At 53.5% G+C, this 12,408-nt stretch overlaps 1 protein-coding gene across 2 annotated transcripts; it reads right to left on the bottom strand.

Moving 5' to 3' along the window:
- On the bottom strand, window positions 1–5,220 carry LOC139801052 (ubiquitin carboxyl-terminal hydrolase 17-like protein 6). Of its 2 annotated transcripts, XM_071754760.1 has the most exons (9): window positions 4,303–5,220; window positions 3,767–3,937; window positions 2,958–3,313; window positions 2,727–2,797; window positions 2,086–2,168; window positions 1,715–1,826; window positions 1,252–1,386; window positions 938–1,038; window positions 1–564 (listed from the first exon to the last, which is right to left on the bottom strand). In XM_071754760.1, the coding sequence occupies exons 3-9, from the start codon at window positions 3,049–3,051 to the stop codon at window positions 237–239; spliced, it is 924 nt and encodes a 307-aa protein (XP_071610861.1). In that variant the 5' UTR covers window positions 3,052–3,313; window positions 3,767–3,937; window positions 4,303–5,220; the 3' UTR covers window positions 1–236. The 2 variants fall into 2 exon arrangements, with proteins under 2 accessions (XP_071610861.1, XP_071610862.1); XM_071754761.1 differs by lacking the exon at window positions 938–1,038 and having other exon boundaries at window positions 464–564.
- Window positions 5,221–12,408: the final 7,188 nt, after the last annotated feature.

The raw sequence follows: 12,408 nt of genomic DNA, 5'->3' as shown, positions 1-12,408 counted from the left end.
GGACTCTGCCCTGCTGGACCCTGGGCCTGGATCTGCTGAGGGCAGAGACTCTGCCCTGCTGGGATCCATGGCTGGTACTGGCTTGTCTGGAGGAGCTTCTGTCCCTTGGAGGCTCCTTCTTACCCACCACCAGGTCCTGCAAAGACAGCAGTTCAAAGGTTTTGATCTTTCCACCAGCAAGGACCAGAAGAGTGGAAAAACCCCAGAAGCTGTGTGAGGGGACAGCTAAGGGACTCCTAAAGGTCCACTTGAGGTCGGCAAAGGAAAAAGGGACAAAGGCAGAGAAATGGAAGGAACCTTGGTGTGATGCTGGGAGAGGGAACAGCATTGCTGCAGTGTGGGAAGGAAAAGAGAGCAATGCCAAGATCCCAGAATGAAATCCACTGTCTGTCTGGGGCCCTGACCCACCTCCCCAGAGCTATCCGAGGCCTACGAGGCAGACCCTGGGGTCCAACAGAACCCACCTGCTGGCTGCCAGCCACTCCTTGACTGAGGGGGGAGCGGGTACGTGATGGTGCTGATGAGGAGGAGGAAGCCCTTGCTCTAGTCCTCAGATCAGAGCTCCTGGAGAGAAAAAAAGAGTGATCGCTGCTGAGGGCTGTTCTTGCAGCAACCTCAGGGCTTCAGTCACCAAGGCTACAAATGTCCAGTTCCATTGGAATCTTGCTACCAGGTTTGCTCCTGCTGCAGCAAGACCTCCTCTTTATACCCTCTGTGGCCTCCTCAGGAGACATTTGCAGCTGGGCAGCAGCCTGAAGCCCAGCAAGGAAAGAGAAGGATTGGCATGGGGTCATTCAGCTTTGAGAGCACTCCATGGCACTTTGTGGAGAAAATGTCTCCTCTGACAGAAAGAAGAACACTCAGGAGGATGAGAAGACAAAGAGCCAAAGCTGGAAGAGGGAACACATTCTGAAGCCATTTTTACGCTAGTTCTAACCTGACATAAAACAGTAAATAGGCTTCTTGCTGCAGAGCTGTGTCAACGTCACAAGGAGTCACAGATGAGTCATCCATCTTGTACCACAGCCCATCGCTGGCCTGCAAAAAGGGCATCAGAGGGAGATGAGCTGCCTGCTTTCTCCACCAGAACACAGGCAGGACACTACAGAACCAAGAGCACTCCAAAACCAATCCCCTCCAGCCCTCAGGAGACCTTCTCCCCCAAACCTCTGGCTGCCAGGAACACTGCCGGGAAAGCTGGTCTTCCCCAGGACACAATTCCCCTTGCTGAGGAAGGAAGTTGCTCTTTACCTTGATGTAGCAGAAATAGTGTCCCGAGTGACAGCTCTCTCCTTTGTGCACCAGCACAGCGTACAAGGAGTAGCGCTGCGCTTCTCCCGCTGTCGTGTATGGCCCAAGATCCAAGACCTTGGGATACATCACAACCTATGGAGAGAGCGAGAGGGCTGAGAAATGATCCCAAATTCCTTGATGACACAGCCTGCCAAGACCAGGAGCCAGGTGTGTGGAAATCCAGCTCTGGAGCTGGTCAGCACTACAGCTCCATGTTCTGGTTTGGGCGGCAGGAAACTGTTCTGGGGCAGAGCAGCTCTGTCAGGGCAGAGCACACACTTTTCTTCCCTTGGGAACTCTCCTCTCCTCTCCAAGGAAGGGAGCAGGAAAAACCCACCATGAACAACCCGTGAGAGAGCGCACTGCCTGGGGAAACCTCCTGCTCCAGGAAGGGAATGTTTCCCTCCAGTTGCCAACTTACCTTGCTGATCTTCCGACCAGAGACATCCTCAAACCTCTTGAGTCCCACCGTGAGAACCTTGGGAGCCCAGTGAATCGTCAGCCTCTTGGAGGCAGCAGTCATCTGGCCACAGCTGGAAGGCAAGCAGAGAGCCAAGTGCTGCAATGGACCCTTGCAATGCCCCCTCCTCTCTATCCCCAAGAAAGCCAGACGAGCTCTCCCATCTCCCACACCCTTACTCTCATTGAAGAACAGTCAGAAGGCTGGACTACAAGAAAGCTGTGTCCCATCACTGTGCAGCTCCCCTCCACCAAAGCCTTCCTGACACTCTAAACCACACCAAACCCCAAGGCAGGATCTAACATGAAGATGTTTGTTAGGAATCATCTTACTGGCGACATCTAAAGCCGCTTCTGGCATCCAGCAGCTTGGGTTTCACAAATTTATCAAGAGCTTCAGAAAGAGATGCGGCTGCCTGGAGAAGTGAGAAAGGAGAGCCCTGAGCTGAGGGAAATGCTCTCCCCCAAACTCCTCACCAGGAGTGTGACCACCCAGGTGGCTGGGGCTGAGGAGACCCCCGGGGAACCCACAAGCAGTGCCCAGAAAGAGGCAGCCTTAAAGAGGGCTTTCTGCTGAACACTTCCCTCATTCCCCGGGAATTCCCAAGGCCAACAGGAGCTGCCTCTCTGTGGCACTGCTCCGTTCAGCTCCAGGTGGGCTGCAGGGTCATCAAGAATGACAACAACCCAAGTCATCAGCCCAGGAGCCAGATGGGTGCAGAGAGTGGGGGAAGGGGAAGCAGGAGAGCATGTAAAGGGTGCAGAGAGGACCAGGTGTCCTTGTCTACCTTAAAGCCATCACCTACAGGGTGACCGCTGCCACGGCCAACGCAGTAGGACACGGTCCCTTCCACTTGCCACCCACCACCAAGCTCTCGTGTGTTCCCAGGAGATGTTTTGAAACCAACCCCTTCAGCTCTGGAAAGCTACAGGCGCCTTGGGGCATCCTGAAGCACCATTACAAACCCTCTTACTTTTATATCCAGGAGGACATCCAGGAAGGGCTCGTAGGCATCAGAAACCACTTGGCAGCTCGAGCACCAGACTGCAAGGGAAGTTGGAAAGCTCAGCGAGAGGGGAAGGCAACCGAATGTGCCGCTTACGCTGCTCATCCCTCCTGTGCCAGTCACACACACAGCTGCTTCCCACAGGCAGAGAGAAGGGCACAGCCAGTTCCAGGGAGAGCCAGAGTTGCGGAAAAGTACCTCTGGATCTCAGAAAGCTCCCAAATATCTGATGGATGACGGTCTGCTGACACGACATGTCCAAGCTGCCGTCACACAGACAAACTCTCTGCATGGCGTCCAGAGTACGGCGCAAGAACTCGTGGGCGTCCTCCTGCGCGCCGAGCCGGAAACGTCCTCCGATTTCTAAGAAAGAAGAAGTTGGGAGTTCCCTCCTCCAATCCAAGGAGGGAAGAAAACCTGACAAAGCACCAGACAGGGCTTGCCTGGAAGAGCAGTGATGATGTCCACAGGCACGATGGCAGATCCTGTGGCATGCAGGACCTTGCGCACGTGCTCCTGCACTCTGCACATCACACAGGTGCCTGGTTGAACACCTGAAGAGGGACAGAGGGAGGGAGGAAGGGAATGAGAGACGCTTCTTGGGTTAGCCAAATCTCCCTAGCAATGGAAAACCTACTGGAGATCCTGAAGTGGTAAGAACAGCCTCCACTCCTCTGCTCTCAAGGGGCCAGTGTCCCAACAAGCCCGGCAAGTGCCTGGGAACCTTTCTGCAGAAGGATGCTGAACTGACAGAAGTTTTCTGTGCTGGGGCAAAGAAGGTTTCACTTGCAGGAGTGGAGACCAAGTCCCAGGGCTAGAAAGAGATGCCCTTCTGACAGATGTGACAAGTGGCTTCTATGCTAAAAGTGTTCCAAGAAACCCAAGGCTGGGTTTGATAGGGGGTTGATAAAGAAGGGCTGCTTTTCTCCTGCATCCAGTTCCACATCCCGGGAACCCCTGGGAAGTGCCCAACAGATTGACAAGGAGACATTCATACGAGTACTCACAGGACTGGCTGTGCTCCCGAGAGAGCAGGTAGTTTGCCAGAGATGGGATGTAGGTGAGGCACTGGAGGACAGCATTGAGGAAGCAGGTATTGCCCATATTCTTGAGTCCTGCTCCAACTCCTGGTCTCTGCTGCTTGTCCTTGTTTCCTTGTGGAGCCATTCCAATGGCAACTGCAGGGAAATTACATTTGTAAAGAGAAGAAGAAGCCTTTCTGGTTCATGAAAGCATCTTTCCCAAGTCAAGTCGTTTACAGGAGGACCACCCGGGGAAACAAGCTCAAACCTCAAAGACAGAAAGTCAGGTAGCCTCAGGAGAGGCTGCCATTGAACTTGTCTGGTCGAGAATCCCTTTGGGAAAATATCCTGTGCCCTGCTGGCCTGGCCAGCCAGCCCACATTCGAACTTGTGTGCCTGCAGAGCTGCAGGCTGATGGCCCTGCTGTCCCTGTCACAGGGCTCCAACTGACAGCAGTGCTCAAGGCCCTTTGGAAAGACCACCTTGTGTGTCACCTTGTCTGCAGAGGACCTGCTGCTCACCTGTGGTGTTAGCAGAGGGAGCCGAAATGAATCCTTCCCACAGCACTGGAGAGCCGGGAAAGCCACAAGAGCTGGGAAGGGAGAGACCTCTCCTTGTATTGTATCCTGACCTGACCTCCTCTCTCCTCTGTCCTGGCAGTCCAAACCCAATCACCTTTGACAGAGGAGGGAAGCTGACGAAAAGTGGGCAGGAAAGGAGCAATGAACAGAACACAGAAGGCACACGATCTGTCAAGGAAGGAGCCGAGTTATCCCGAAGGTCAGCTCAGCCACACTGGCATCCTCTGGCCCCATTCTCAGGCTCTTGTAGTCCTGGCCATGTGACATCACAGGTGGCCCATCACAGGTGGCCCTTTGTGACCGTAGTGGCCTGGCACCTGTGTTCTGGAACCCTCCAGTTCCATGGCAGCCACCACAGTTTGTGGCAGCCGTATGGCCTCAGGGGCACACGTTGGGATCCAGCCCACGTCTCTGCCTTCGCAGCCTTCCAGGAGAGCCTTTGGGAGGGTCTGAGATTTCCCCTCAGGCAGCTCCTGGGGGTTCCCCACTCTTCTGGTCTTTGCTGAAGGGATGGTCAAGACCTTCACACTCTTGTCTTGGCAGGAGATGACGGTGGGGATGGTCTGCAAAGAACCACATCCCTGTAGGCTGCGCAGTGGGCAAGGAGACAACAGGAGAGGGTTACCCAGCCTTGCTCCATGGAGACTCCAGCACCCAGTGCTGTTCAGGAGAAGACCCTGCTGGGGAAGAGGGGTCTGAGCAGGTCCCAGCAGAGGGGCTCTGATCTCCACAGCTGGTCTGTGCAGCCCATGGAAACTGCAGGGAAGAGGAGTTCAGTGCCCAAGTGCCTGGTCCTTAAGGACATGGTTTAGTAGTTGACTGTGATGTTGGTCAAAGGTTGGACTGGATGATCTTGGAGGTCTCTTCCAACTTAAACATTCTGGGATTCTGTGAAGTGAAAAAAAGAGAAAAGACTCAGGGGGTGGAGTCAGTGATGGGGTCGGGCCTTGGAGAACTGGGTGATACCACCCACTGTCACCTGAACACTTCAACAGCAGTTGGCCAGCTGGCCATTGGTCCCCGCCACCGGGAGTCATCAGTGTTGAAATGTCTGGGGGCAGTTGGTGCTGGTGGGAAGTTCCCCTACCCGTTGTAGGGGTTGGAACCGGAAGACCTTTAAAGTCCCTCCAGCCCTGGGGACTCTCATGTCCCAGGTGCCCTTGCACCACAGCCCCAACCTGTCTGGGCTTGGATGGTTTTCGTCTGAAGTAGTAGGTTCACAGGAAAACCATTTGACAAAGGCAAAACATCCCGGAATCTCAGTGACCGAGGACACGGGGCAACGGGGATGCGGGGAGTGGGGTAGTGGGCAGCGGGTCTCCGGGCAGCCGTCCTGTACCGGCTGCTCCTTGTCCACCGCAGTGCCAAGTGTGCGGGGTGGGGCCGGGGCCGTGGGGAGCGCTCACCGTCTGCTGGAGGTCGGGGATGCCGATGTGGACGATGATGGTGCCGGGTGCGGGCTCCTCCCTGCACGGTGGGGCCCTCAGTTAGAAAACTTGCATAAATGGAAAAAAAATCACAAGAATAAAAAAAAAGATTGCCCAGTTCAAATAATTTAGAAAAAAAAGCAAGCGGGAAATTCGCATTAAAAAAACAAACCAAAAACCCAACAACAACGGTCACCCAGCACAAAGCTGACCAGAGCATCAAAGGTGCTGGCAATGCTCTGGTTTGACCACAGCCCCAGGAACAGCGTTACGGTTTGCCAGAAAGCCTCTTACCTCCACTTCAGTCATCCAGGCTTCCTCTGATCCTCCTCTTGCTTTTGCCTCCCGCTTCCTTCAACACACTATGGATGCTTCCTCTTTCTTCTCCAGCACCTCCCGCTGCAAAGGCAAGAGGACACACTCAGCACCCACAACACTGGCCAGACAGAGAGGCACCAGGACAGGCCCCCCGCATGGAAGCTCTCCACACCTAGCCCCTCACAGGCCAAAATCACCACAACCACAAAGACCTCACAGATCAGCTCTTCCCTCCAAATCACTGCTCCAGCTACCTGCCCAGGCACAGCGGGAGGGGGGCTCGCAGGCAGCCACCCTGGGCAAACGGAGCTGGCTATGTAAAGCAGCGGCCAGAGGCTGCACAGCACTGCTCACGGGGAGCTGGGGCTGCCTGGGACACAGGCCTCCACGGCTCGGGACACACGCTCTGACTCCAGGGCTGTCAGCAGGACAGGCAGCCACGCAGGAACAGACCCAGGCCCTGACTACAGGCGTGGTGCCTCACTGCAGGAGAGAGAGCGGGGTCTGTGCGGCCAATGTCTGGGGAGCCATCCCTACTGTCGAGCAGGAGGAGAGCCTCGGAGTTCTCCCTCCTCTCCCCCCCCACAACCTCCCTCTAGGGCTGCGTCGAGGTCAAGAGGCCCTCATCATGCCAACAGGCTCTTACACGTCCAGCGTCGAGGCCAGCTCCTTTTCCCTCCTCTGGGGTGCGGACAGCGGCTCTCCCCCATCGTACGGGACTGCTCCTCTCTCTGGGCAGCCCCACCATGGCGACCACGGCAAAAAGATCCCAGCGCAACACAAAGCCGGACAGAGCACCAAAGGTGCTGTTGATGCTCTTCCGCCCCTACACCCGAAACAAATCCCGGAACGGCTTTTCTCACCTGTTCGGTGCCCGCTGCTCCCTGCACGGATGAGAGCGAAGCGGTTGCTGCTGCTCGGGGCTCCCGGACGCTCCCGGCGAGACTTGACCCTCTGCTACCCCCCATAAAGCATTGACGGCTCTGGAGTTCCAGTCTTTCCAGGGCAGAGATCAACCATGGCTTTCGGAAGGTCGAGGCGATGGTCGCCCGCCCCCAGGTCTCACGCCCCTCTTTTGGCAGTCAGATTTTTCCTTCTGCTCATTAAATTAAGCAACCACACTGAGGTCTCAGGTAGCAACTGGACCCCCAAATTCTCCTGAAGGGATGCCATGATCCTGCAGCTGGTCAGGGGATCCTCAGCCATGCTGGAGCTGGTGGGGTGCGTGCGTGTAGAAGTGCCAGAGAGGAGAAACGGGGAGCAGAGGCGTTAATCATAAGCTGGAAGTGTCATAGGGCACAACCAAGAAGCAGACATGGCAGAGTGGATACAGCAAAAAAAAAACAACAAACCAAAAACCAAAAACCAAACCCCAACGCGCTGCCCTCTGCTTCTCCCTGCCCTCTGGCTTTGAAAGCAAAAGGCTGTTTCTTGCTACAGCGGTCAGTGCAGAGAGCTGGCTGGGCATTTGCTTTGCCACCAAGCTAGATGAGAAAGGGAGAGATTTCTGCGGTGTTTCTCTCGAGTGGCCCGTCTGAAGGCGGGGAGAAGCGATACCTCCCGGGACTTGAGCCCTGGCAGTGCGGGACAGGGACACTGGAGGGCAGCGGGGACTTGCTGATGAACGAGGCTGCAAAGCAAAGCGCAGCCCAGCGCTGGATTCCCCGCTCAGCTCCTTTCTGCACGGCTCTGGATTAAGGAAGTGGAGGGAAGAGGTGCTCCGGGGCTGTGATCACACCAGAGCATTGCCAGGAGGTTGGGTGGCCTGGCCAGCTTTGTGCTGGGTGAGCTCCGTGTAAGAAGGGCTGGGGTCTTTGACCTTTGGCCGCAACTCCGCCTTTATCTCCTTCAGGTGCTCACAGCAGAAAACAGAGAGGCTTCCACATTGCATGGCCTTGCCTGTGAGACACTTGAATAACAGGGCAATGGAAAAATGTTATGAAAAAAGAAGAGAGTCCTATTTGCTAAGTCATGTATAAGCAATGAGTCCCCATGGATCAGCCTGCATTTTTAGTGATGTTCTAAGGACAGTGCTGTGCTGTGCCATATAGTAATCCCAGGGGAATGCAGCCAAATAGTGAGCCTTGGGTCATGCTGCCAAGTTGTGATCCATGGGCTGGAGAAACCAAATAGCGGTCCGAGAGGGGAGCTGCCAAATAGTGAGCCATGAATGGGAGATGCCAAATAGTGTTCCCAGAGGAATGCTGCCAAATAGTGTTCCATGGATATCTTATCTTAAGCCAGAAGCTTCCTCCAGAGGCTGAGAGCATTTACTTTCTTCCCAATTGCTTGATCCATGCCTCCATCTCTGGACAGCTTTCCCAACTGTCTGCCTTCTCTATTATTTCAGTAGATTGCACCAGCACCACCAACCAACACCAAAGCAAGCAGGTGCCAAGTGTCTCAGCTTCATCCCAGCCAAAGTCCTTCTGTACATTTCACAAGTCCTTCAGAAGAAAGGATTGAATGTTTCTCTCTGGCTCAGGTTCCTCCTTTTGTAATGAGGGAAGAGCTACCTCACAAGGGCTTGCTGCTCAACCTTCTGCAGAAGACTCTTCTTCATCGCCCTTTTGGAGAGGATTTGGTCTTTCGCCTTCATCAGAGTAGCAGTAGCATACATCTCATGACATAGGAATAGTGAGCATAAAAGATAGACAACACAGGTACAAAATACAGCACAGTGACAAAAGGAGCAGCAGGCAGCACAGCATGTGGCACAGTAACAAACAGGACCAACACAGGCAGCACACCTGCTAGAGAAGCCACCAGTGGGCTCTTAGGAGCCCTTTTACACTGACCACCATGGGAAGGAACACTGGCATTAGTCCATTCGGGGCACCTGAACCATCCTCTCCTCCCAAGGGGCACAGCTGTTCCCCATTCTTACTGCTACATGGACAGCCTGACACTTGCTTGCCCTGTCCCAAACAGATTTTTTTACCCTGGGTCCTCCCAAATTTAGGACAGAATAACCCTCGATTCCTTCCCATGTGCTTCTATCTCTCTATCCAATAGAATTAGATGGAAAAATTCCACTGTACAATGTGAACATCAGTTTCCTCAGCCACAGTCAAATTAAGTTCTCACACACTGGACATCACCGTTCCCCTGCATCACCCGCCAGGGAATGCCCAGGGGCTTAAGCAGACAAGACCCCACAAGTGGTGTTGCCTTTGCTCAGGGGTGAAGAAATCCACACAGCTTGTCCCAGGAGATTCCTCTCACTTAACAGCAGGGACCTCATCCCCTTCCCCTGGCTGTAAAACATCAGACTTGCCAGGGCTGGCTCCATTGATCCATCCCCTGCTATTAATTAACCAGAGGGGTTGTGCTAAATGTTTGTCCCACGTTTTGAACCTTCCACCACCCCTTGCTTTCAGCTGCGTGGTAAGGAGGGGATAGACCCGCTCTGTACTGTGCTCTTTGGCTCAGGCAGCTCTTAGGTTGCTTTCCAAATCAGTCCCAACCTCTGACCCACTGCGCTCTGGGATCCCAGGCTGAAACAAGATTTTCCTTTCGAAGCCCAGGAGAGCACTGCAGGCAGCAGCATGAAGTCTAGGAGGGGTTTCCAGCCATCACTGTCCAGTCTCCTCTGGGCCCTTCTGCCAGGGGCTCCAGGTAGGACCATTATCCCCAACTTGATAAGGGCCCCATACAAAAGAGTTTCTTTCCTGAGTGACTCTGAAGAGAGGCTTCACAATGTCCCTGTACTATGGAACAGGCATCCTCCAGTCACATACAACACCCAGGGCAGCCTCTGTCTCCTCCTTACTGACAGATGCAGACACAGCTCTTACCTTGTTCACCACCTCCACAGGGGTGTGGCTGCATCCATCTTGCCAGTTAATTCCCAAGAACTGCACCTCTTGACCAAGTCACTTGACCTTGCTTCTCTCAATGCCAAACTTGGGTTCCAACAGAAGCTGCATCATATTCACACCTTTTTTGAAAGAATTCCTCTGCTCTGTTGCCCCATCCAGTGGCATCATCCACATCCTACAGATGCTTTGAGCCTCCACCCTTCTCCACTTGCCCAGGCAAGCTACACGGCTGCTGATTCTGATATCCAGAGATTATTTTGAGTTGGAAGGGACCTCTAAAGGTCATCTAGTCTAACCCCCCTGCAAGAAGTAGGGACATATACAACTAGATCATCAGGTTGCTCAGAGCCTCATCAAGCCTCACCTTGAATAGCTCCAGGATTTAGGCCTCAGCTATCTCCCTGATAAACTTGTTCCAGTTCTCCACTACTCTCACGGGAAAGAGCTTTTTTCTAACATCCAGTCTAAATCAACTGTTTTCTCATTGAAAACCATTGCCTTTCATGCTACAGCTACAGACCCTTGCCAACAGTCCTTCTCCAGCCTTCCTGCAGGCTCCTTGCAGATACTGGAAGGCTGCAATTAGGTCTCCCTGAAGCTTTCTTTTCTCCAGGTTGAACAACCTGAGCTCCCTCAGGCTGTCCTCATAGGTAAAGTGTTCCAGCTCCTTAATCATTTTGATGCCCCTTCTCCGGACCTGCTCCAGATCCATGTCCTTCCTGTACTGAGGGATCCAGAGCTTTATGCAATATTCCAGGTGAGCTCTCACTACAGCTGAGTAGAGCAGCAGAACCACCTCTCTTGATCTGCTGGCCTCATTTCTTTGGAGGCAACCCAGGAGGCTACTGGCCTTCTCAGTTGCAAGCATGCACTCTGTTGGCTCACATCCAGCTTTTCATCCAACAGGACCCCCGAGTCCTTTTCTGCAAGGCTGCTTTCTAGAAAAGCAGCCATATCCACAAGCCTGTACTGATAGCACAGGTTGTGCCAACCCAGGTGCAGGACTTTTTCCTTGGTCTTGTTGAACCTCATGAGGTCCTTTTGGATGACATCCCACCCCTTTGGCTTTACGACAGCACCACTCAGTTTGCTATCACCTAGAAACTTGCTGATGGTGCACTCGATCCCACTGTCTATATTATTGACAAAAATATTCAACAGAACAGGTCCTTCCGGGGTCTGTACTGGGACACCACTTGTCCCTGGTCTCCAAGCTGTTGACCACTACCCTCTGGATGCGACCATCCACCCAATTTCTTATCAACTGAAGAGTCTGCTCAAATCTCTCTCTCTCCAACTTGCTGAGTAGGATATTGTGGGGGACTGTGTCAAGGCCTTGCTGAAATCCAGACACATCACATCTGTAGGTCATCCCTTGGCCACTGATGCAGTTACCTTAACATAGAAAGCCACCAGATTCATCAGGCAGGATTTGCCTGTACTAAATCCATACTGAGCTGTCTTGGATCACATTAACTCTATCAGTCTCCACAGCTGCTGCACCAAAGAACCCCTTAGACCCTCCCACATGCTTATAATACCCTTTGCAAAGGAAACCAACACCAAGGATGCACAGAGCATCTGGGCCCATCACCACTGAATGTTTTTCCCATTTGTCCCCAGTCAAGCTCAGCTCAGCTTGTATTACTGACACGTTTGGAGATGGATTCTCTCCCTACCTGATTCCATGGTATATGGGGCACTGTACACCAAGATCTACCAGGGCTCCATACTCTTCAGGGTCTGATGTGCCAGGCCATCAAATCCACACTCTCTAAGAAGCTCTGTTTTCCTTTCCCTCCACCTGGCTGTTAGCAGAGCCCCTCTAATCTCTCAGCTATCTTCCACTGTCAACAGGGGTGGTTATGTAGCTTGCAGTTGCAGCTCAGAATGGGTTTGTTCCAGGACTGTAACACCTTTCACTAGAGGTTGGTGCAGACATCTTCTGAGACAAGGCTTCTGCTTTCGGGGTTCCAGACTTCAGTTCATATGCTCAAGCCAGTGCTAGGTTATCTGTCCCACCTTTACCTGGTTGCAAAGGTAGCACCAGCACACGTCAGCTCATGGCATGTCCCAGTTTGCTTGCATGGGTCTGATAGGACTGATAGGACTGTTTTCCTAACAGTGGAAAAACAGGGTGCAGGCAGGAGCAGAGCTTGACTTGTCTGTCGTCCTGTCCTTGCTGCTCAAGCTTCTGCAGAAGACTCTCTTCTTTATCGTCCTTTTGGAGAGGATTTGGTCTTTCACCTCCATCAGAGCTCTCCCCCACGTGTTCCATCTTTGCTGTGCCTTCAGTAACACAGGGCTCAGCTGCCTTTCTTCACTGCCTGACCACAGGGGCAACCTGTGGGGAATGGATCCGAAACCCCCACTCCCTGTCCCCCTGGGTCAGGATGGGGAAGCAGCACTGCTTCTTGCAGGCTCTGACAGAACAGTGACCTGGGCCACTACTGGCCAAGGCACATCGGTAAAAGCCACTG

The sequence above is a fragment of the Heliangelus exortis genome, chromosome 11, assembly GCF_036169615.1.
Source record: "Heliangelus exortis chromosome 11, bHelExo1.hap1, whole genome shotgun sequence".
In the NCBI taxonomy this organism is placed as follows: domain Eukaryota; kingdom Metazoa; phylum Chordata; class Aves; order Apodiformes; family Trochilidae; genus Heliangelus; species Heliangelus exortis.
The sequence above is the reverse complement of the archived record's forward strand: the minus strand, read 5'-3'. Positions and strand labels throughout refer to the sequence as shown.